The 26,885-nt window shown below is 41.7% G+C and overlaps 1 protein-coding gene across 1 annotated transcript in view; it reads right to left on the bottom strand.

Annotated features, from left to right (window-relative positions):
* IPO11 (importin 11) overlaps positions 1 to 26,885 on the bottom strand; it is a gene marked incomplete in the record, with an annotated part of 3,749,854 nt that overhangs the window by 1,846,509 nt on the left and 1,876,460 nt on the right. Inside the window, 1 exon segment of the mRNA XM_044063824.1 lies at positions 22,193 to 22,308. Coding sequence (XP_043919759.1) covers positions 22,193 to 22,308 — 116 coding nt within the window.

Below are 26,885 nucleotides of genomic sequence, written 5' to 3'. Positions count from 1 at the left end.
TTGTGGCTGCCAAGAAAGCAATTACTAGAAAATGGAAATCAAAATCTAAGCCAACTATACTAGAAATAGTGGATATAGTATCAGAGACAAAACAACTAGAACTGAGATCTTTAGAAAAGGGTAGGAGCAAACTACATAGGAAAAAATGGGAATTGTAGGAACAATACATACAAGGGAGGAATGAGGTTTAAAAGGCGGACGAACTTAAATGAGCTATTTAATGTTTTACTGAAAATGATTGGGTAGATTATAAGTGATGTATAATGTTTGCAACTGGGAGTGTGTCAGTATGGTTTGTGATATAAAATGGTTGATATAAAATGGTTGCAACTAGGATTGTGTCAGTGTGAAGTATTTTCATTTTTTTATAAATTTATGACTGTCTATGTAGTAAGTGATGGCTTAACAAATAAGTTCACAAACTTCTACAAAAACAGAGACACTTTGCAAGACTTAGAAATATTTTGGCAAACTCAGGAGAGCTTTTGTAGTATTAGAGGAGGTTTGGAAATTTCATAATACTGTTAAAACAATCTATATCATCATCTTGTTTATACACTTGTTATTAAGATAAATGCTAAAAAAGATTTACTTTTTGTTAAGACCCATGTTATATTTTATTCATATTCTATTAATCTATACAGAGACTGTGATTAATCTCCCTTTCATGATCTCCCTTTCAAGATGTTGGATTAGGAGGATTATAAATTTGAGCATCTGGGAATGACTCCATTCACAAGGCAGGTTCTTTTATTTCCCTGATACAATGACTTTTAAATTACTACCATGGAATGTAAATGGGATGGTGGATGAGACAAACAGAAGGAAAGTCTTTGCATGCATCTATGCATGCTGACCTCTTCTGGTTTGTTTGTAAGAAACGCACCTTACTGCTTATGAACATTATAAAGCTGATAAGGGATATGTCTATCAGGGTTATGGAGCCAGTTTTCCCTTACACAGAAAAAAATAACTGGCTATATTAGTTTGCTGGCATACTCCTTGATAGGAAAATGAGGCTGTATAGGATGACCAGTGCAGGTTTGTCTTAGTAAGGGCTGTACTGGAAGGCTCCCGCTTTTGACAGTCTTCCACCGGGCTCCCCCTAAAGGAACATCTCATCAGAGAATGGGTGTCCACTATTCAGAGCATTACAATATGGACAAGAGACTGGAATATGGTTCTGTCTCCTAAGGAGATCTCCGGAGCCCTAGAAGAGCCTTTTAAACAACATGTGACAAACTGTTAAAGAGATATCTTTCTCTTTTTGGAATAATCAATATTCACAGTCTTATACACTTTATTCAGCTGGTATACTCTTTTTATTCACACAAGGCTAAACATTTTTCAAGAATGCACAAAATTTATATTTCTTGGGAGATCATTATCTATTGCAGGGCATGTCGTTTTCCCCAATTTCCATTTCAGATCATGCATTCTTGTAGTTTTCCTTCCGGTTTTTGGTGACCCTCCCCAATAAACACTGAACGTTTGATTAATCTGGGTTGAGAGGGGAGCTGGTTAAAATACACTTACAAATTTCTCTGGGGAAGAAACATCCAAAACTAGTAAATGCAAAGATTACATTCCGGAGAACTTCAATGCCTGCAAGAAGATGATACTGTATTTTTTGCATTTCCATGCTTAGGTTAAGAAAGCTAACCACAACTATAAACTCGGGCAGCTTCAGCAATGGCTATTAGAGGTTCAACGACAAATGTCACAGTGAGACCACATGCAGCAGGGTAAGTGCTTAGAGTTGCAGAGGGAAATTAACCCTCTTCTACAACTTAAGGTACGACAAGCATCCAGGGCGCTGCTGAAGCTGAGAGTTTGATAGTTCCCCCTCTGCAGCGAAGTTTTTGCTTCTCAAGCTTAGGCAACAGGAAGTGGTGAGACAAAATGCACAACTGAAAGCTCTCACAACTGACCATCTTTATACTGCACTGGCTAACATCCGGGTGGTATTTGTACTGTACTATTCATGGCTGTAGGCTTATTCTCAGTCACAAGATGATGAAACAGAGGAGTTGAGGGTTTTTACTTCAATGCATCTCCCAACTTTAAGCTGGGGGATGCAGAAGGTTTGAATGCCCCAATCACTGCCGAAGAGGTTAGTATGGCCTTAAAATCTCATTCAGGAAAGACACCTAGTGCTGATGGGCTACCTTTGGTGGTCTACAGAGATTATTTTGTTAAGGTCTTTGCTCACCTATGTAACAGCTTTTGTTAAAATGGAGCAGCTCTTGCTCCATCATCGAAAGGCGCAATTGTAGTAGTGGCTACTAAGCAGGGAAAGGAATCCTTCCTCCCCTCTTTATATAGACCCATTTCTATCTTGAATCATGATTATAAATTTATAACTATTTTGGCCACTAGATTTTCAAAGTTAATTCACTAAGTGGTTCATTTGGATCAGACAGGTTGTTTCCTGGATGGAACAACTCAAGATGGTTTAAAAAGACTGCTCTTGATGGAGCAGTCAGTCATGGAAGGGTTAACATTGCTGCTTACTAGTTTGGATGCAGAGAAACTATTTGATAGGGTTTCCTTGTCCTTTTTCTGGTAGTTGCTTCAACACTTCAAATTCTCTCAGGAAAGAATAGTTGTGTAAAATGTTACCATAACCACAGATGTCCTTCTCTTCCATGTTGTAGTATTCTAGGTGTGGGATTTCATGCCCTCAGGCGACTCATACTTCGGCTTCTATACAAAAGCTTCAGCTTGGCTGTTGCAGTGTGCATGGGACATCACACATAGGGCCATAAACCAGGGGTGTTAAATGTGACGTCTGCACGCACAATCCTCAGAACTTGAAGGCTAGCAGGCAGAGAATAAGGCCCAGCAGGAGGAATGCCAGTTGTTTCCAGGTGTGTGACTTGAGTCCTACTGTAATGTAGATGGTACAGGTAAGGAATAGGACCTGGGGGGACTGGTGGGTTGGAAGGAATACTGCAACATGGAAGAGAAGGACATCTATAGTTATGATAAGATTTTTACACAACTATTCTATGTCCTTCTATTCCTATGTTTCAGTATTCTTTGTGTGGGAGCATACCACAGCTTATGCGGATGAGAGGGTGGTGGAAGATGAAGAGGGTTATACAAGACCCTGCAGGATTGCCCTGCCAAATCCTGTCCTAGGCTCTGGAAACTCGGTCCAGTTTGTAATGCTTGGTGAAGGTGTGGATAGTGGCCCAAGTGGCTGCTTCCAAATGGATGCTGTGTCTAGACCTTTCATGAAGGCCCCTGAGTTGGCCATAGCTCTTGTGGAATGGGCCTTGATTTCCCCTGGGGGGTTCCTTTCCATGGTGGGAGTAGCAGAAGTAAATAGCTTTCCTGATCCAGCATGTAATGGTTTGCATTGAGACTTCCTTGCCCAGGGCTCTGGGGTGGAAGCACACACAGAGTTGGTTAGTCTTCCTGATGGTCTTGGTCTTGTCCAGGTAAAACCTAAGTTGTCTGTGCATGTCCAGGGAGTGCAGTATCCTCTCCCCTTCATTAGAGGGTGAGGGGAAGAAGGTGGGTAATGAATGGATTGGTTAAGAGAGAGGTCATTGACCACCTTAGGCATAAAGGAGGTGATGGTTCACAGAGACACCCTGTCCTTGTGGAAGACAGTGTAGGGCCTGCAATTCTGACATTCTTCTGGCTAATGTGATAGCCACCAGCAGGACCGTCTTCCATGTGCACATCTGTAAGGAAGAAGGCCCAGCCGGTTCAAAGGGAAGCTGGGTTAATTTCTCTAAGATGTAGTTAAGGTCCCAAAGCGGGGGGACAGGTTTCCCAGGTGGTCTCATGTGCAAGACCCCTTTAATGAACAGCTTTACACTGAGCTTGACAAGCAAGGGGGGTTTCCAGGGGCAGGCAAGCTGATATGGCAGAGAGGTGTACTTTTATAGAAGAATAAGAAAGCCCACCCTTTATCAATTGACACGGGAAGTTTAGAACCAGGGGAATCTCCGTGGAGCAAGGGTCCCTTCCCTTGTGCAGACACCATTTTGCAAATCTTTCCCACTTAGCCAGGTAAGATTTTCTGTTGGTAGGTTTCCTTGCCTCCCTTAGGACTGAAAGCACATCCTCCAAGTATTGGTGTCTGAAAGGGATCAAAGGTTTATCACCCACAGTCAGAGACAACATCTGTAAGTGTGGGTGTAGGCGAGTTCCTTTGTCTTGTGTCAGTAGATCTACCTTGTAGGGTAACTTGAAGTGATTACCCTTGTCTAGTTTGTGAAGTAGGGGGAACCAGTGCTGCCTTGGCCAGTATGGAGTCACTAACAAGATTTTTGGTTTGTCCTTCTGAATTTTCAGGAGGACTTCCTGAATCAGTGGGAATGGGGGGAGGCATAAAGGAACTTCCCCTCCCAAGAGAAGCTGAAAGCGTCCACTCTCCATGCTAGAGGGGAGTGGGTTTTTAAGCAGAAGTTCTGCCGTTGCCTGTTCTGGGGGAGGCAAACAGGTCTATTTGTGGAGCACCCCACCAGTGGACTATGTCTAAGACCACCTCCCTGCTCAGCATCCATTAGTGCTGAGGTGAGGAGGTCCTGCTCAAGAGATCTCCTTGGTGGTTGTCCTGTGAGGGGATGTAGGCCGCTTGCAGGACTAAGTTGAGACGAGAGGCTAAGTCCCATATCAGCAGGGATAATCAATACAGCTGATAGGCCTTTGTTCCTCCCTGCTTGTCAAGGTACCACATCACTGTAGTGTTGTCGGTGACACTCTGGAGGGTGAAGGTCTTTGGAGCGAAGAAGACTGCTGTCATTTCCCTGATATTGATGTGTTTGGCCTGAAGAGAGGGATGCCACTTTTCTTGAATCCTGTAAGAGGCCAGAGTTGCTCCACAACCTGAATCTGAGGCATCTGTATGCATTACTTGGGTTGGGGTGGGTGGTTGTAGTGGGAGCCCTGGGTTCAATTGCACTTGCTGGATCTACCAGCTGATTTCTGTTTTCAGACAGGGAAGGAAGGGGATGGCCTGCTCTAGGGGATGAAGGTGTTGGGACCAGGTGTTCTTCAGGAACCACTAATTTGTGCATGTGCATTCCTGTCAGTGGTAGCATGGGGATGGTCACTGCCATTAAACCCAGGAGACAAAGAAATTGCCTTGCCGTCACCTTTTGGGATAGTAGAGCTTCCTGGAAGTGGGAAATCAAAGAAAGAACCTTGTCCTGTGGAAGAAAGGCCTTCACTGCGTCTGTTCTGATTCTGCAGACTAGAACAATTTTGTCCTGGCTTGGGATTAGAGAGGATTTGGGGAGGTTGATAGTGAATCCTAGGTTCTGCAGAAGGGACATAGTGAAATTTAGATGCTGCAATAGAGCATCCCTGAACTCTGCCAGTATCAGGATGTCGTCCTGATAAGGATAAATCTGTATACCCTGAGTTCCGCAGAAGGCAATGGCAGGGCTAGGCACTTTGAAAAAGACTCAGGGGGCTGTGGATAAACCAAAGGGCAAGGCAGTAAATTGGAAATGAGAGGCAGGTCCAGAGGAACGCAGTAACGGTCTGTGGGAATTCCTGATGGGTATGTGCAGGTAGGCCTCCTTTAAGACCAGGGTGGCCATGAAAGCCTTGGCTGGAATGAGAGGCAGCAGGGTGGGGAGAGACAGCATTTTGAAAGATTGTATCTGAAGATGGAGGTTTAGAAAGGACAGGTCTAAGATGGGTCTCCAGGCACCGTCTTTTTTGGGACCAGGAAGAGACAGGAGTAAAACCCTTTTCCTTCCTGTACTGCAGTGACAGGTTCTATGCTGCCTAGTTTTAAAAGGTCTGCCAGAACTTGTGGCATGAGATGGGCCTGGTTTTTGGGAAGGAGAGGAATGCCTCTTCTGGGTGATGTCTCTTTCCAGGCTAGAAGTACCCTTTTTGTATAATGCTTAAGACCTATTTGTCTGAAGTGATGGACTGCCAAAGGGGAAGACAGTGGGAAAGGTGGGCTGAGAGGGGAAGGTGGGCAAGGCAGTCACACATTACTGGGGCTTCCTCTGTCCTGAAAGGGCTGTCTGGGTTGATGAGGTGGAGCAGAGGATCTGGAGTTGGGAGGTCTTCTAGCCTCTCTCCTGGACCTGGAAGAGGAGGTGGAGGACGGAAGAGTACGTCTCACACAGGTGGCCTTAGCAGGGTAGTTCCTACACTACTTGGGGATGGGTGACACCAGCAGGTGCTTGATGTCCTGGAGTTCTTTGCTTTTTTCTTACAGATTTTTGAAAAGGTCAGCGGATTGTTTGCCAAAAAGCACATTGTGGTCCAGAGGGGCGTCCAGGATCTTAGACTTGAAATCCTCGGGGAGGTTCTGCAGTCTTAGCCATGAGTACCTCCTGAGGGCTGAAGCAGATGCTGCAGACCTGGCAGATGCTTCTGCAGCATCGTAGCTGCATCTGATAGAATGCCTGGCTACCTGTTGGGCCAAGGAAAGTTTGGACGACATGTCCGTCTTGATGGAACTATCAGGCAAGGATGCTAGCATAGAGGAGGCTTGAGAGACCAAGTCTAATGCATATTTTGTCATGTGTGTCTGATAATTTATGGCTCTGAAAGCCAAAGTTGAAGTGTATACCTACTTCCCCATCCTATCCATGTACTTGCTGTCTTTGTCAGTGGGCAGTAGGGAGGCAGAGGGCAGTAGTCCAGATTGCCTATATGCAGTGGTGGCAATAACAGCTGGGTCCACCAAGGGTGGTTTAACAAGGAATTTCTGGTCCTCTGGTACTTTGTAGAAGCGGTCAGGATGCTATGGGGCCAGAGGCTGGGAGTCAGGGTCCTTAGAAGCAGCGTTGAAGGCATCCAAGTAAGCAGGCAGAACAAGAGGTACTGCTTTAGGGGAGGGGGATTCCACTTGCAGCAGCTCAAAGTACCTTTTTTGGGTGTCAGTCATTTGGGACATATCCCATTTAAAGTAATCCTTCATCATAGTGATGGTCTCACCAAAAGTAATGTCCTCGAGGGGGAATCCCCTTCCACAGATTCCTCATCAGGACAGGAATATTCCTGGGGGAAGGGTAATCTGGGAAACATAAGAAATGGACTCTTCTGAGGATGAGAAGGAAGAATCATGTTCTTCTTCCCTGACTTGAGGGGTCGTGGATGGGAGGGAAGAAGCAGAGGCAGGGTGGAGGTGGCTGAGGTTGGAGGCTGAAGGCCTGAGAGCCATAAAGGCCTGCATGAGAGAAGAGGTGAAGGCCTGCCAATTCAGTGTGACTTCTGAAGAGGTGGAGGTATGGTAAGTTTTCTGCTTCTTTCTGGCCAGGGAGGAAGTAGAGAGAGGAATGGCGTCGGGTTTGGACAATAACGCATCCAAAGTCTGGATCCCTGGCAGAGGTACCACCAAAACTGGTTCCCCTTCGACATCGACGGCCAATGTCTGGATATGTTCTGTGGACGTGCCGGTCTTCGGCTGCGAAACAGCTTCCTTGAGGGACGTCGCTGCAGTTGACATATCCTCCAAGTGCCTCAACCCTAGAACGGCAGTTGGTGGTGCATTGGGAAGCGGAGCGGAAGGTGAAGGCGGCCTAGGAACCTTGGCCTTCTAGCGCAAAGGTTCAGATGCAGCCTCCAATGCAGGATCCTTCCTAAGGGATGATCGCTTAAGGCGTTGGTTCTCCAGGTAGAGGTTTAATGTGGCTAGATGGCTGCATAAGTTCTTGGGCACAAACGATTGACAAACAGCGCAGGAGGAGTGATCGCGTTCCCGGCCTAGGCAAAAAACACACCTGTCATGGGCGTCTTTATGGGGTATCTGGCGCCCGCATTGGCACTTTCCCTTTTTCCCTGACATCAGCTAAAGGCTACAACAACTAAGCGTTAGCAAGAACAATAGTCAAAAATAAGAAAATTAGAAAGCCAACGGGTTGCTTATAAGATGCAACATCTATGGAGAGGCGATCATACGATGCGAATGTTGTCTGCGGATGAAAAGTTCTGAAGATCGTGCATGCAGATGTCATCACATTCAAGGCCCCTGGTTTATGGTCCTACATATGATGTCCCATGCACACTGCAACAGGTAAGCCGAAGCTTTTGTATAGAAGCCAACGTACAAGTTGCCTGAGGGCATGAAATCCCACACCTAGAGTACTGGAACATAGGAATAGAAGAACATCTCACATCGCTCTTTGGAAGGCTATACAATGGGGCATATGACAAAGTAAAGATTCAAAATGCTCTCACAGATGTAATATGTATACAAAGAGGTACCAGGCAAGGTTGGCCTTTATCTGTGCTTCTTTTTGCCCTCTATTTGGAGCCCCTGACCTTTCATATCCAGGAATCGGATAAATCGGGTCCATGAGTAGCAAGAAAAACTTGTAAGTTGCCTTTATGATTTAGTGGTTTACTTAACCAATCTGGAAGGGCATCTCTACTTATTACTTCATGAAATTAAATTATTTTGCTCTCTTTCTAGATAAAAAAATGAATACAAAAAAAGACAAATGCAGTTACAATAAATTTGACCTCCTCTCAGGACCTAAGGAGATGTCCTTTTCTAGTCTCATGCACCCTGGTCACTCTCAGGACCTAAGGAGATGTCTTTTTCTAGTCTCATGCACCCTGGTCACTTATTTAGAAATTCAAATGGGACTCACGCTGGAGGCTACGGTAGAATGCAATTTCAGTAATACCTTACAAAAAGTTAAGCAGTAAGTCCTAAATTGGAAAAGACTTTGCACAGATTTGGTGCAAAGAATGAGGGTAGTGAATTGGTGGTAGTTCTTCCTATTTCACTGTTGCAGTCATTACATTTGGGTAATCTGCTGGCAGGTTGTCCTCAGTCGGCCTGATTAACAATGTCTTGGGTCCTGCGTCGGTTGCTGTCCCTTATTCCATGACGTCAGGTCATCAGGGTTATAAAACATGCAGCCGACGCCATTACATCAGTCTTTCTTGCCTCGCAGTGCCCGAAGCAGAAGCATTTCGCAAGTGCCGGTCAGCAGACTCCTGAAATTTTCGTCTGAGTTTCAGGTCCGAAGTCTTCAACTAAAAAGTTAAGTACCCCGTTGGGGAAACTTTTTCTTGCTCTTTACCGATGTCAGTAAAAGTTAATAATTGCATTACTTGTGGGAAGCAAATACCTCATAAGGATTTTCATTTGTACTGTATTCCTTGCCTAGGCCCTGACCACGACATACCTTGCTGTCGGGTTCTGTGCTTTATTTAATCAATGCACTATCAAACGTCGGTACACTTTTGCTTCTAAATACTTTGGCTCTCGCTTTAATTATCCAGAAATGTCGTCCGTTTGCAATCCGACTACCGGAATACCTAAAAAACGCAAAGAAAAAGACAGACAGGCTGTTGAGGTCTAAACTTGCCAACGACGCTTCTCCTAAGCCAGTCGTCAGTTCGCCGGTACTCAGTGAGGCACTTTCGCAGCCCCTGATGCCCGCTACTTATGATTCGCAGGCCTCTATTGAGACCCATTATGGAACCTGCGGATGTCTCTACCTTGAATGGGTCCGGAGTCGCTGTGCAGGCACCAGCTTCTGAGGGTGTTTTCAGGCCTACAGATTTGTATATTAAACCAACGCCATCTTCAAAACTAAGGCCAAAATCTTGGCCTATGTCTAAAAAACAGATGCCTAGGCCACATGTGCAGGCCCCTATGCCTAAAAAACAAATGATCAAAATGGCTGAAGATTTAACTACTTTGATCAGGGGTAGCCAACCCCCCCCCCCCCTTCTAAGAGGCCTAGGCAAGACATTGTCTATGAATCTTCTGAACAGGATTCTATTTCTTCTGACTCTTCCATTGAACAGGAATGGTCTATTTTCCTACTTATGAGGACTCTGATGCAGAGGATTCCATTCCTTCTGCATCTCCCCCCCTGAGGATTTTTTTTTTTGGAGAAACTTTACATACATTAAGGGAACATTTCCACTGGGAAAGTCAAGATTTTTCTGAATCTAAAAAGAGGCTTAAGGATTTTCTTCTTCTTCCTCAGCATACGCCTTTGGCTATACCTCCTGTTCTAGACATTGTTGATGATGTTTTTTCTGAATCTAGTATGGCTCCTGATTCTCTGCCTCCGGCACCTTGTAAGCCAGACAGATACTACAGGGTTCCTGACTCCCAAAAATTCCTTTTCAAAAATCCTGTTGCGGATCCAGAAACCATTTCTCAGGGCCCCAAGGGCATTCAGGCTTCTACTGCTAAAAATCCTACCCCTTCTGATAGAGATTCCAAGGCGCTGGATAGATGGAGTAAAAGGTCTACACTTCTGCAACCTTAGCAATTAGGGCTTTAAACTGTCAATTTCATATGCTAAAATATCAGCAGCATATCATGAGACTGCTTAAACAGAAACTTATGTTGATTTCTGACTCTGTGGAAAATAAAGATTTACAGGATTTATTGCATTCAGCTGAACAAGTTGGAAAACATACTTTGCAATGTGGTTTTGATTCTTTGGAGGCCTCTTGCAGGGCTGCTGTAACTGGGTCTGTGCTAAGAAGGCATGCTTGGCTCAAAGAGCAAACTCTGCCTGATCATGTTAAAGCAAAATTGTTGGATGCTCCTTTACAACAGGACCGTCTCTTTGGTAATAAGGCAGAAGTTGTTCTAAAAAATATGGAAGATAAAGCTAAATCTATGCAAACTGCAAAAGATTTCTTACAATTGCAACCTCCAAGATTTAGTTGGCACTGGCCTACTAAGAACTGGTCCTTTCCAGTTCCTTCGAGAGCCACTCAAGTCAAACCCAGGAATTCCAAGGGACTTTCAGAACAAAGCAATGGGGTGCCTCCTCCTCCAAATCTGGAAACAACAAGACACCTCCCTATGAAAAGCAGTCTCAATGACTTCCCTCTACATTTACCAAGCACTTACCTTTTAGCCGCCCCTTTGGGGGAAAACTGTCTCTTCATGCAAAAAAACTGGCAACTTATAACCCAATACAAATGGGTTTTAAATATACATATAAAATATATTTAAATCCCAATATCTCCTTATTTCTTGAGCTTTATCCTGTTCTATTATCATCCCTTTCCAGTTTGAATTATAGCTTTCTGCTTGTGCTATGTATAGAAGCCTTAACTGTATAGCTCTAAAATACCCCGTCAAATCAGGTAATTCTAAACCACCTTGTTCTACTGGAAAAATCAGCTTATCCCACTTGACTCTCGCCATCTTCACCTCCCAGATGAAATCCTTCAGCTCTTTATTAACTGCCAATGACAACTTTTCCTCTGCTTGATAAACATATGCCTGACCTGTGTATAAAACTAAAGGGACCAAAACATTTTGACAGCTTGTATCTTGCTATCGAAATCCATAAAACAGAGCTTCCAGTTTCTCAGTTTTTGTATTATCTTTTTAGTCTCTCCCTGCAAATCCTTAGCTATCACAATAGAATCCTTTTAATCCATATTCCTAAGTACTTAATTTTATCATGTCCCCATAAATATGGGTATTGCTGAACTAATGTGTGTGGTTACGTAGTTTACAGCTACTGCCTTTGTTTTATCTTCATTTATTTTGTATCCTGAAAAGAAAATGAAACTCTCTCAAAGTGATCCACAGAACTGAAATGTCCTTTTCTGCTTTTATCAGGCATAAAATAATATCATCTGCAAATACAGTCAGCTCTACTTGACTACCATGCCAATTATATCCTTGAATTAGTCCCTTATTTTCTTTGCCAATGGTTCTAAATATAATGTAAACAACAAAGGGGAAGAGAGGACACCCCCGCCTGGTTCCTTTGTTCAAACAAAACTTATGCGGGAGGAACCCACCCACTTCAATTTTCACCCCCCAATCCCTCATATATCCTCCTAATCAACCTTATAATTTTATCAGGGAATGCAAATGCTTCCATTGCCCTGCTCAGAAAATCCCAGCTTACTCTGTAGAACGCTTTCTCTGCATCAAGTCTACCAACAACAGTGGCATTTTTTACATTCTGCTTCCCTCTGGATCATCACTGTTCTGTCAGTGTTGACAAATGTTTGCCTCTCCTCCACAAAAACCATACGATCCATTCAATTTTGGCATCACCTTTGCCATTCTTTTAGCTATTGCAGAGAAACATTTTATAAACATGGTTTAGAATTGAAATGGACCTATACGAAGCTGGATCTGATGGAGTTTTACAACCTTAGGTATTACAGCCACCATCACTTTTCTTCCAGGATGAGTGTTTCTTCTTAGCATCTTTGTAATGAGAAGTACAGATTGTATTAGGAACAGCTTTTACGTACACAGACAGATGTGCAAACTTGGGGGTAGTTGCTTTAGATAAAGAGCTACGTGACAGCATTTCATAAATTTAGATATTTCAGCTGGCAATGTCAGTTTAAGCATTTTTTATACACTTTCAATGATGAAAAGGATATATCCTCTAGTAAACCCTTCTGCTGGAGATGTTTCACGATGGAACTGGGAGAGTGGCTTCATATTTTTTCATAATGACCTGCTTTAGAACATTTTAAAGCTGTTCTGAGGGGGATTTAGGAATGTATAGATGCTGATCTGCCTCCCTTTTCCAAAACTAATTTTTGTCTGGGCTGGATAGATGGGCACTACAGACCACCACCCCCCCATCCCCAAGACAGTCTGTTGAATTTGTTTTTGTTAGCTGAAAAAAAAATGTATCATCAAAAAGATGGAAAACTACATTCCCTCCCATGTTACAGGACTTGCTAAACTTAATGAAAGATATAATGACCTTCTCACAGTTGACTCAAAAAGGTTCATAGATTAGTACTATGCTAACTTCCCTTGTAGGCCATTTAAACCTATCCAATTACACCACGTAAGAATCAAAACCTGCACTTTGCGTCTATAAGGTAAACACCGTAACTAGTATACCAACCTGCCACCCAATGTATCACTGTATTAACACGTGACACACACACACACACACACACACACACACACACACACACACACACACACACACACACACACACACACACAAAATCTTTTTTAGATCAGAAATGGTGTCTGCAGTTTGACTCAATACCAGATCTGCAGGGCACACAACTCATCTTAAGGTGTTTGATTAGAGAGTTATTTCTCCATTTTACTAAGATAAATACAGGACACCTGTTATAAACTCCCTTATTAACATCATGGAATTAGTCTTGCTTAAAAATTAGATTGTACTGAATTGTGTATATCAAAAAGAACGGGAGGAACAATTATAAAAAAATAACAAAAACCAAGAAGTAGACAATAAAAAGCACTGCACCACTCATATCTAAAGAAATAGACTCCTGGATTTATTTTTCTTTAATGCAATTCAATGAAAAACAGATTTTCGTCCAAGTATTCCTCAGACTTCATCAGACAATCAACATGTTGAATGAATTAAACTATATATATATATATATATATATATATATATATATATATATATATATATATATATATATATATATATATATATATAAAAAACACAAATTAATACAGTTAATTAATAAAAGCAAATGCTAATTTTTAAAAGGGAAATAACCCAAATTGTTTAGTAAACAGGTGAAATAAAATACATATAATACAAGTCTCCAATATTAATTTAATAAAATCAACCTAAAATACTATTTTCTTATAAATTAATAAACCCATTACTGTTATTTAATCTATAAAAAATCCGTATTCAGATATGCATTTTTCAAACCATATAAGAAGTAAAACATTTGAATTGCTGGAACCTGTGTTCCGAGAGACTGCCTTCCACACTATTTGCAAATATACAGAGCTGAGTATATATTTTTTGGTTATAGAGTTTGTTAATTGTTGCTTAAATCTCTGTTGAAACTGTTGTCTCACTGTTCTGAGAGACTGATCTGCAAATATACAGAGCTGATTATATATTTTTTGGTTTTAAAGTGTGTACTGTTATTTGTTACTTAGATCTCTGTTGAAACTGTTTTGTCCCATGCACCCTCCCTATTTTTGGTTTGTAGTTTAAATATGGTGGCTTTTGCAGTTGCCCACCCCACTGTAGATTTGATCTGAGACACTCCCCCAGTCCCATCTCTTTACCACATTCTACCTAATAAACTCTTTCTGCACTTGCTTTTAGTCCTTTTTAATTTAATTAAACTGTGTTTGGTCTAATATTCCTACATACTCAAGTGTGCTAGCTTGCACTGCATGTGAATTGTTTTTACTACTGTTTCTGCTTTTCTGTATAAAAAAAAAAAAAAAAAAAAAATTGTAAGCCTCTTTCCTACCCTTCCTGTAACTAGTGTTCCAGATACAGATTTGCTGTATCCAGGACTGTATGTAAGCTTCTGAGCCCCCCAAGCCTTTCTGTGTTGAAGGAAGCCTTCTAGCTTATCAGTGGGAGTGGTAAGCACTAGGTAACCTGTCTACAACATAAGGAGTGGTTCTGGCCCAGAAATTATAGTTATTGGCCGTTTGGGCAATCTCTTCCATCTCTCTCAACTTTCTGATTTGAAAGCCTGCATTTGTACTTGTTTCTGTCCTGTAACTCGTCTAGTGCAGATACAGATTCTTAGTTTTAGCACTTAAATTCGCTTATTCATGCTCAGCACTTGTTCAGAACTTGTAAGCACTAAATAAGCTACTAATTACTACAGCACTCAATCTTCCTCATTACCTAGAGGAAAACAGTTTTTGTACTTACTTTTCTCACTTACTTAGAGAAAAATAGCTCTTGTACTCGCATTCCTCACTTATCTAAAAGAAAATAGTTTTTTATTCAGGCATGTCCAAGGGTCAGCTCCCAGTGACCTCTCCTGTCTATCTGATGAATCTGGGCATCTTGAGGCAATGAAGAAATTGCCTCATGTACACAGACAACCCTCTCTTCCTACCACCCAACACTACAACCTGTGAGAGATGCACTTATCTAGCCAAAATGGAGGTAAAGCTCTCTCCAACCAAGACTGAACTTGACAGTCACGAGGAGAAGGTAAACATTTGCACCACACCACACTCATCACATAGTCTCACTAAATCTACACCACCAAAATCCACACATAGTAGCACAAAATCATTCGTGGAGGCTCTCAATAATACGCTGTCTAAGCAACAGAGACATCCAAAGCAGAAATGCAAGCAACCTCCATCCCCCAACACAACCCAAATGACACAGAGCCCACAGACTCAGTGTGCCACTCAACCACAGCCAATAAGGCAAAACAACGTACCCAACACACTAGTCATAAGTGACTCAGGCACACTGATGTCCCACTCACCAGGCTAAACAAGGAGAAGGTTACTGTCAGCTGCCTGTCAGGTGCCAGGATCCGTCAAATAACCCACACACTCAGGTCACTCCACAACAAGTACAAATATGACTCTATCACTGTCCATGTTGGTGTGAATGACCTGAGACGTACCTCCCTGGACTACATGAAAAGAGACATGGAAGAGCTCTCCAATCTTGTAGCCCAGGCAGGTATGACCCTAGCCCTGAGTAGCATTCTGCCATCGCCCAGAATGATACCACAGTACAAGGACAAAATGATTGAGTTCAATAATTGGCTAAGCTTATGGTGTCATTCTAAGAGGATCCAGTATCTGTCTGCTTGGGATGACATGGTTGACAGACCACAATGCTTTGCCACAGATGGCCTGCACCCATCGCCCCTGGGATTCCGGATACTGGCTAAGGCTCTTGCTGCCCCTATAGTGCCTTTTTTAGGCAAGGTTCAAATAAATTCACCACCATAACAGGAACAGGCAAGCAAAAACCGTGGGTAATGATACTCAATGCTAGAAGTCTAAATCTCAAAATGCACCCACTCGAGGCACTCCTTAAAATGGAGAACATCGATATCTGTGCAGTGACTGAGACCTGGTTCAAGGCTCCAGAGAGCACCCCTGCACTACCAGGCTATAACTCATACCACACTTTTCGGCCATGTAACCTGGACACCAAACGCAGAGGTGTGTCGATATTCATTAAGGATATCCACACCTCCAAGCTAGCTGCTCAGCACAATGCATCCAAGGTTATCCAAATGTAACTAACTCTGGGAAAACTGCAATCCAAATTGTAGCTTGCTACAGATCCCCAGCCATGCCCCAGGATTCCCACTCCTTTTCTTGATGTACTGGAAAATATTAGGGTTCAACCAAACACCCTAATAATGGGCGACTTCAACTACCCCACCATTAACTGGGAAAATTACTCGTGTACCAACTCCTTAGCTCAACGCTTTATGGAATTCATAAACTCCAATGCCCTGGATCAACTTATCCACACCCCCAGGGGTAACAATATCCTAGACCTAGTCATTACCAACATGAGTGACTGGTGTTCCACACCTGAAGTCAACTCCTCGTTGGTCCAATCCGACCATAAGCTAATCACCCTTGATATCCACATCCCGCCCCCACCCCCCATTAAGGAAACCACAGTAAAAAATTTCTCCAAAGCCAACTTCATGCTTCTTAAGACAGAAGTGGTGAACTTCATGACAGCCATGCAGAATGACAATACAGTTACAACTGCTGAATCCTACACAAATGCACTCTATAAGCACTTACACGAGTGCATGGATCGTGCTATCCCAAAAAGAACCAAGACGCTATCCTCCAAAAAAGGAAGCCAATCTGGTGGTCCCCTGCCATAAACAAACTGTACAACAGAAGGAAGAAACTGTTGCAAAAGTGAGTAAAATCCCATGAGTGGAGGAGTTCTCTGGTCAGCCTCAGTAAGAAGATGAGATCCCTTATAAGATCCTCCAGAGCTACCTACGAAAACAAAATTGCCACTGATTCTAAGGACAACCACAAAGCATTCTATAGCTATGTCAAGAATCTCGATGGCAACACCCAGATCTGCTCTGAGTTACAGCACAAAGGCACGAAAATTACAGAACCAACTGATATTGCCAACATCCTGGCAGATAGGTTCAGTGCTAACTTTACCCCCCCTCTCACCTGCTAAAGGGCCCCTATCTATACAGGAAGAATGCAGGGTCCCTGTAATCACAACTACACAGGTAAAAGCTGCACTCTCTAAAGCCAAAAACACAGCATGCATGGGACCGGACAACATCCCAGGCTGTGTTATACACGAACTTCAGAACGAAATGGCTCCCCACTTAAGCACCATGTTCAATAACAGCCTCGCATCAGGCTTTGGGCCCACTGAATGGCACACAGCAACAGTTATCCCACTTTACAAAGGGGGAGCCACCACTGATCCCGGGAACTATTGACCTATTAGCCTGATGAGCCTGGTCTGCAAGGCCATGGAACGTATCATCATGGAACTCGTAAACAAAGACATTGGTAACCTCCAAACTCTGGATCCCACCCAGTTCGGGTTTGAGAAAAGCAGATCATGCCTCCTGAACCTGATCGACTTCTTTGTGGCAGTCACCAAAGCCGTAGATGAGGGTAAAGTGGTTCACACAGCCTATCTTGACCTCGCCAAGGCTTTCAACACCATCCCACATTCTGGAATTATAGCTAAACTCACTAAAATAGGTATAAATCCCTACATCACAAGATGGGTTGCCAACTGGCTCACTGAGAAAACCCACACTGTAAACGTTGCAGACTCCAAATCTGACCTCAAAGCAGTGACAAGTGGAGTACCACAGGGTTCTGTCCTGGGACCTCTCCTGTTTGATATCTACTTCTCTTAAGTACAGGCTAACACAGAAGGCCTCTGGCTAACGAAGTTCGCAGATGACTGCAAACTAGGAGCCATAGTCAAATCCCCAAATGATGTGGACATCCTACAGAAGGGCCTCGCTGAGACAGATGCCTGGTGTCAGAGCCATGGCCTCAAGCTCAATGCCAAAAAGTGCAGTGTCATCCCCTTTGGTAAAAACTCTGTACCCATGAACTACCACATAGGCAGCAATCTACTTAACACAGAATGCATGATAAGAGACCTTGGGACCCAGGTGGACAGTAGTCTCTCCTTTGATAGTCACATCGCCACAGTAGTCAGGAAGCCCTTCTACGTGGCACACCTCATCATAAAAGGGCTCTCATCCAGGAAAAAAGAGGTCATTGTCCCCATCTACTCGACACTCATTAGACCCATTATAGAGTACAATGCCCCTTTTGGAATGTACCTCACAAGACATCTGCAGCAATGGGAAAGGCCACAGAAGTACCCCACAAAGAGGATTACTGGCCTCAAACAAATGCCCTACACTGACCGCCTCAAAAAACTCCAACTTTACTCCGTAGCATATCGCCTACTCAGAGGTGATCTCTGCCTAACATATAAAGCTATGTCAAACACAGAGCTGTTGGACATGCTACACCTAAAGAAATCCTAATCCCACCGAGCTACACGCTCTAGGGACCTAAACCTTATCACCACAATAAACAGGACATGCTGGAGGGATAGATTCCTGTCCCAGAAACTTCCCATACTCTGGAACAGGCTACCCATCTATGTCAAGCAAAGTTCTTCATTAGCACTCTTCAAGAAAAATCTTGATGAGTGGATGGGAAATAGGAAATACACCCTGGGGATCACTTCTGTGTCTCTGCTCGACAGTGCGGCAGGGAAATAACTTTCTTGGGTGGCGTAAGCCAGGGAACCTTGTTGGCTAGGCTTGCGTAGGCCCTTGGGCCGATAGCCTAGTACCTACCTATGAACCTATAAAAACACGAGTGTACATTTTTCTAAACTATAAGTATTTTGAATATTTTAAACAATTTACAGTTTTGCCAGCCTAAGCTTTAAGAGTGGTGTCAGAGAAATATTGTCATTGAGGCCTGGGGACTTATTAGCCTGAAGTACTATTTGCCAAAAGGTTTCTCTATGGGCCAATTGAGATTCCCAGGGACCCCCCTTCAAATCCTTTTGTACCCTCTGAATAACAAAAAAGCGAAACTTAGCATCAGGACATAAAGCAACATGTCCAAATAGAGCACTGTGATTGCTTTTGTTGTTAATACTATTCGTGTGCTCATACATCCTACGTTTAAGTTGCCTCTCTGTTTTCCCTACACAGAAACTTTGACATACACTGCAAATGACTAGGTAAACCACCTCAGAGCTGTTGCAGTTAAAATAACTAGGGGAAATCAAAACTTTTTGTATAGAGGCTACCAGGACTTCTTTCTTCAGTATAATGTAAGCACACTGCTTACAAGCCCCACACTTAAATGTCCCCTTTCTCTTGTGTGAGAGAATGGATTCATAATTGGCTTTTTCCAACAAATTTTTGATGTTCTGACTCCTTCTGAACACCACCTTAATAGATTTATTTTTGAGGTTGGGTAAATCCGTGAGGTCAAAAATTTTTTTACACTCGTTTTTCAACAATAGCTTTAATATAGTATGCATTACCACTAAAATTAGTGATAAAAGATCTATTATAACTTCCATCAATATGATTAATTGCTCCATGTTGGTTAGAAAAATCAAGACCCCTTCCCAAAATTGGGGTATAGTTATCCTTCCAATAGGGAACATTCAAGCTCAAAATCAATTTTAGTTGACGTGATATGACTTGCACACACATACTGGCCTTTAACAATCCCCTTCTTCTGAAAGAAAGGGTGTGCACTGGTAAAGCTAATATATGTGTTGGAAAAGGTATTTTTTTTATAAATGGAAGACTTGAAGCCTTGCTCATGTTTGCTAATTAAGATATCTAAGTAGTTCACCTTGTCAAAACTGGTCTGATAGGTAAATTTAAAGAATGTAGTAGTATGATTAATATAATGAACAAATTAATCTAATTTCTCTAAACTACCCATCCAACAAATACAGATGTCATGCAAAAAACTAGTGTATAAAGTCCAATTTTGGACATATTCACTGTTGTACACAAATTTTCTTCTCCAATGTCGATACCACCATATCAGCAAAAATGGGGGCACAATTAGCCCCCATTGCCACTCCGGTCTCCTGTTTGAAGAACTCCCCTTCAGAATACATGAAATTAATTTTCAAGACAAGGTCCGCTATTTCCAAACACACACATATATCATTCTCAGTAGTACCAGGGCTATTCCTAAGAGCTTTCTCAATGCAGGCTAATCCAGTCTTGCAGGGGATCACTGAAAATAAGTCTATGACGTCGACTGTAACAAATGTTAATCCTGGTGTATTTAGTTCGTGTTTCACCTTACTCAAAAATTCCCATGAATCCTTGAGTAGGTAAACCTCCCTACCCCATACCACCTTGAGTTTCTAATCAAGAAACTTAGCTAAAGGTGCAATTTTAGCACCTTCTGAGGCCACAATGGGTCGGAGAGGGGGTCCCCAACGCACTTATAAATCTTATATATCCTGAAAATTGAGGGTACCCTCTGAGAATTGTTCTCCAAATATTGTTGTGTTTTAAAATCTATAACGCCTTGGTCAAAAAGATCCTTAAGTGCCAAATCAATTTTCTTGTATGATAAATTAACCTAATTAATGGAGACCTTACTATATCTACTATCACCATTAAGGACTGAAAACATCTTGCCTTTGTATATACTCTTGTCCATAAGGACAACCCCCCCCCCCCCTTGTCGGGTTCCATAACACGAATACATGGATTAGAACATAACTGACCCAAAACTTGCCTCTGTTTAATATCCAAGTTCGAATGTACCCTGTTATTTCTGAACTTCTTCCTAATTTTATTTTCCATAACAGAGTCTAGATTTTTAAGTTGTGGGTGTATTGGAGGGTTAAATACACTATTCTTCTTAGGTATATCAGCATCAAAAGGGGTGTGCTGATCCCCAAAGATATTTTCCAGATTCAACGTTCGAATAAACATTTTTAAATCTAAGATAACCTGAGTCAGGTTACTTTTCCTTTTAGGGACAAATTTAAAACCTTTGACAAAAAGGTCAAAAAATTAATTGGTGATTTCATAATGACTGTAATTGAATACATGAAAGCCACATCTTGACACAGTTTGAACATTGTCATTTACCTGCACATATTCAATAACATTTGAATCTAGTGCCGATAACCCCTGAACCCCTCTCCCTCCTGATAGTGATTCCCCCTGTAAAAATGGTTGTAATTAGAATTTTTGTTAATCAATCTAGCTGATCTGCGGGGTAGGGACTCCTGATGACTGTTGGAAACCTTTTCCCTGTTATGAGGGGGATTTAGGAATGTATAGATGCTGATCTGCCTCCCTTTTCCAAAACTAATTTTCATCTGGGCTGGACAGATGGCCACTGCAGACCCCCCCCCCCCCAATCCCCAAGAGAGTCTGGTGAATTTGTTTTTGTTAGCTGAAAAAAAAATGTATCATCAAAAAGATGGAAAACTGGATTCCCTCCCATGTTACAAGACTTGCTAAACTTAATGAAAGATATAATGACCTTCTCACAGTTGACTCAAAAAGATTCATAGATTAGTACTACGCTAACTGCCCTTGTAGGCCATTTAAACCTATCAAATTACACCACGTAAGAATCAAACCCTGCACTTTGCATCTGTAAGGTAAACACCGTAACCAGTACACCAACCTGCCACCCAATGTAACACTGCATTAACACGTGCCCCCCCCCCCCCCCACACACACACACACACACACATAGGAAATCTTTTTTAGATCAGAAATGGTGTCTGCAGTTTGATTCAATACCTGATCTGCAAGGCACACAACTCATCTTAAGGTGTTTGATTAGAGGGTTATTTCTCTGTTTTACTAAGATAAATACAGGATTCCTGTTATTAACTCCCTTATTAACATCATGGAATTGGTCTTGCTTAAAAATTAGATTGTACTGAATTGCGTATATGACAGACTGTAATGAACTCTGTTTTGGACTTGGATATTTTTATCTTTAAAAAAACATGAATAAAGTTTGAAAAAATGTTCTAATGTTCTTGGATGTTTATCATACTTGCTGAACAACTTTTTGATGATTTAATAATAAAAGAGTTTTAAAATAAATGGATCCTGACTTGTGCCATTTATGCTCACGCATGCTGACACACATGCATGTACACACGCGCACACACAAAATCACACATATGCATACATCTCATACAGTAAACAGTACACAGGAAATTAAAATATTTACAAATATATTAGATAATCATAGTACAACATTTCTACAGCTACTTCAAAATACCCGGTGAAGGTAAATTATGCAAATTATATATACTTTCATAATAAGACGCACACTGCTGCAATACAAGGATGTAATAAGTAGTGGTGACAACATTCATATCAACTAATTTGCAGTACTCTAATCTGAAATGCATTTCAGGTTATCCAATTCTACAAAAAGAAAATACTGGAAAAATACACAAAATGTAAAGGGCATTGCTTTACGTACCACAATTCTAAACCATCTTCCAGAAGATAAACATGTGGGGGCTGGGAAACATCTGTGCTTAGCTGAATGACAGGAAGTAAAAAGGGATACAGGTTCTTACTGTCTGCACCTAAACCCTGCGATGATTGGGACAAAAAAAATGAAGTAAGATTCCTTGTGGAAGCTACCTAAAAATAGTAGCATTTTTCTTCAAGCTTTTACAGTGCAGTCTATAAAACACACAAAAACACAGAATAATTCACTTGGTACCATTTATGTCTACACGTTCTGAGAAGCTGATTAGAGAAAATGTTAAATACAGGAAACAGTCATTATCAACTGAACTTCTCATGTGGAATGCAGTACTTCCTGTTGGCTAAAGTCTTTATACTTTTAACAAAACAAAATGTATAATTACACAATCAGAACCTGATTGATATTTGCATGGTTATTTCTAGTTAATTACACTCACTCCAATGTTACATTTGAGGAATGTAACTGAATCATCCAATTCAATTCAAATGCCACAGTTAATTAAAAATATTAAACTGTAAGACCTTAATGAATGTACCTAGAATAAAGGCATTTAGACAATAATGAACACTGGTAATGATTAGTTTGGCTTATGAAAAATATAAGCTCCCTCCTAACCCAAAAGTAAAAGAAAAGGAACCCGTATAATTATAGAAAAAGCTTAATTACTTTCAGAGCAATCTGCAAGACTTGCAGAAACGTAAAATACATTTAAATCCTTCTAAACAGACATCTTACTGCATTGCCAGACTAAAATTATCCATAACTACATGTGAAGCAACTTATTCATTTTACCTGAACTCGTAATAAGGTATTGCAGCATTTTGTTTTGCCCTTAGACTTGTCTAATAAAACAAACCCCAATAATCAAAACCATTTGAAAAATGCACTGCACAATAACAATATTAGTTATATTAAATCTGCTTAACAGTAAACAGTCTGAATAAAGGCCAGTCTGTTCTTAAGTGTATTAATATTCTACCTTCCTTCCAACTCTAAATCCCCCCCTTATACTTCTTCCCCACTTCCATGCCTACCTGAATGCCTCTGTGGATTCCCTCTTTCACCCCCATGCTGATAAGATGATTCTATGGGTCTACAAGCCTATCTCAGAGAAAAAAAATGCTTTTCAAGATCAAGTAGTTATCCCTACACCTACTGCCTATGCCCGCTCGTTCCCACTCTGTGCTTCCTGTTTGTAATGAACCCTTCACATCTCCATGGCATGGTTATGTGAACTAGTAAAACATTCCATCTCTTCCGGTCTCGGCCAAGATTATCTCTAGCTACTCTAACCTTTGCTCATATCACTTCCACTCCATTCCATATACTTTCAGATAGTTTTCCTATGGATTCCTTCCAGCAGACTGTCATTCCTTTCCTTATATGACCTTCAAAACTGAATGGAATACTCAAGGTGTGGTCTGACCAGGGTCCAGTGGTGTGCAGGCATAACCATTTTGCTTCTGGAATCTATCCCTTAGATGACATATCAAAGTATTCTGTTTACTTCTGTCACTGCCATCTCACTCTACGTTTGATGGTCCAGTCCAGGTGTGAACATCCCCAAATTTTTTTTCCTGCTACGTTACTATCAGTTTCATTCCTCACAAATAATGCATCACTTCAGAGATTTTGTGGTTTAACTACAGTTCTCTACATTTTTTTCACAAAACCTCAGCTACCCAGTTGTTCAGTCTTACCAAATCTTTTCCAGACTCTTCCTGTCACCTTTCACCACTGTACCCATCTTTGTATCATCAGCAGTCTCTTCGGTTCTCTATTCCTTTAGATATGTCTGAGAAAAATATAGTGTACTGCATCTAAAGCAAACCAAGGGGTATTCCACTAGCCACTTTCCTAATTCCTGGCACTGTCATTTAGGAGACAATCCTCTGTATCCTACTATTCAGCTATGTAGCTATTTAGTCCACCAATTTAGGTCCTGCCTCTACCACCTTCCAATCAACTTCCTGTATGAGACACAATCAAAGGCCTTCATGAAGTCCAGGAAGACGACAGGTACTCCCCCTGTCAAATTCACCTGCAACTCAGTCATCGTGTTGGATCAAGTTTAAATAATAGCTACTTTTGATCATGAACCCATGATGGCTGCAGTCCAGGAGATTGTTGTCTTCTGGAAAAGCTACTAGCCCCCCCCCAGGATTCTCTCCATGACTTTCTCTGCCACTGCCTTTAACCTAACATGCCTGTAATCCTGTAATTCATTTGATTTCTCCTGCTCTCCTCATTGTAAATGATGCCATAATTGCTGCCTTCCAGTCATCTGGCACTTCTGTACTATTTAAACATCTGCTGAAGTTCTCAAACAGCCTGCCAACATACTCACCAGACTGACTGAACTTCATTTTACCTAAGGAAACTACTTCTCTCTCCTGAGATGTCTTCTTTCGGCTCCGTACTCAAATGTTGAGTGCCAAAAAAAAAAAAAAAGACAGAAAACCCTGGAAAGATCAAATCTCAAAAATTGCTTTTTTCCTTAAAACATCCTTAAGGGCAAGCCCCCCCCCACCCAAAAAAAAATGTGTATATATCAACTCAGAGATTAGCATACCTTAGAGAAAAGGGAATATTAGATCTTTCAGCCATTCAGTCTCTGCATTTCAAGACTTGCATTAGCAGGTTCTGACATTTCAAATGGCTACCCTTCTGTTCTCTCCATTTTGTTGCACATCCTTCCCAACATGGCACCTTCCTTTTGCTATTTTTTGTGAAGAAAAACAACATATTTACTCAACACCTTTGCTGTTTTCCAAGTTGCCTGTGACCTCTATCCCATCTTTGCTCAGTCTGGCCAATTGTATCCCTTCCTTCTTTCTGTTATACACCTAGAAAACCCCGTTCCCTGCTTGATCACTTCTGCTATGTGGGATACTCACAATACCCTTTTTCATTTGCTACTAGACATTTTAACAGTGGTATACCTCAATATATTCCAAGGAAAGGAAAGGAAAACAAACAGTCTGAAAACTCTAGCAAACGGAAAGGGAAAATCATCCAATTTCTTGGGAGATGATCACATGCAAACCACTTCCACTACCCTGATGCAAAATTATTTTTGGCAGTCTATGTCATAGCTGTCGTAAGAATGTAACAAACAAAATAACAGACTAAATTCTGTCAATGTATGGATTGCCAAGCAGGCATAAGCAAGGGAGACTGGGATGCAGAACAAAGCTGAGATTGAACCTGGACAGGAGGAGGTTGGGAGCTATTACAAATATGCAAAAACCAGCAGGAAAAACAGATTTGTCAAACTTAAATGAAGCTATCCAGATTAAATGCAAGACATATCATCCTGCATTTCGGAAGGATGTTATGAAGGAGAGGGGAAAAAGGCACAAGTTAACATTATTCTCCACGACAAGGATAATGCATCTTGAAAAAAAAAATCTCCAGACTTGAGGATTAGACAATAGGAAAATGAAACCTTTGATTCTGCACCTGTGAAAAAGATCTCTAGAGCATCTCAGCTTAGGAACACATCTCCAGCACCCACTTTCGCAATTCTCAATCACCTGCTAAGGCCATAAGGTGATTCAGTAAACTGACCGCTACAGAGGACAGCTCCAGAAGAGGCGAAGTTAGACATATCAGACTTCAATGCAATGCCAGGATCCACCACATCAAAACCATCTGAAGAGAGACAATTTCATCCCATTGTGTTTTTATCTGTAACACACCATTCATTACATCCTGTTGTCTACCTGGATCTGAATTCCTCCAGGGAGAATAAGATGCTGAAAGGCCAGCAGTGTCAAGTGCACCAACCTCAGTTCCAACACAAAGCAGCTTGCTATTATGGAAGTCAAGCTACTAAAGCTGCTTTACAGAACATAAATGATGCACAAGTCAATATGGTTTGCAGAGAGAGAGAGTGGATAAAAAATGCACTCCTAAAGAAGGTGCATCTGAAAAAAGTCAGCAGTGCAGATTTATAAACTGTTGCGTGAGGCAAGGGAACAAGAAAAAACATGAAGTTTATGGCCAACATGTTTAAGTGAGCCAAGAGTGTGGTGATGATAACAGTTACCAGACTTAAGGTATTGAGAGTACTAGATGGGCTGTGACTACAGACGTGCAAAATGGCATAGATGTAGTCCATTGGTGAGATGGGCTAATAAACTAACACCAGGGAGATGAACATTGTCTTCCAGCTGCAGTATAACACCAGGCCTACAAATATTTTCTGAGAAGTCAGAAAAAACTTTTTCAGATACTGTGGCCTTCAAACCCTGGAAAAAAAATCAAAGTAACTTCCAGCTGCTCTCAAGGCATCCGTGTAAGACGGTGCAATCCCCTAGCACTTCAGAGAAGGAAACAGATCAACTCCCTGCTTCATTCTCACAGCAACCATTAAGATGACCAAACACCTGGTAAAGGACACATGGTGCAAAGGGGCAAGATGCAAAACTGATGATGGTCCTTACACACTTGGAATCATAGAAGCCTCCTGTGTTTAGGATTAATCATGATACGCAGAAATGTATATAGAAAATTAAAAAGGCAAAACCAGGACAGGACAAAGTCATTTTACAGTGAGCCTACTGAACTTTTAGTACTCAAGATAGACCACAGGCCTCCCATGCACACCTACATAAAAAAAAGTTGTTTTGGAACTTGGGATCCTTTCTTTCATACCCCTCAGCAAAAGGAATAA

This window comes from Protopterus annectens, chromosome 2.part2, assembly GCF_019279795.1.
Source record: "Protopterus annectens isolate FY-2018-M chromosome 2.part2, PAN1.0, whole genome shotgun sequence".
Lineage (NCBI taxonomy): Eukaryota > Metazoa > Chordata > Ceratodontiformes > Protopteridae > Protopterus > Protopterus annectens.
The sequence above is the reverse complement of the archived record's forward strand: the minus strand, read 5'-3'. Positions and strand labels throughout refer to the sequence as shown.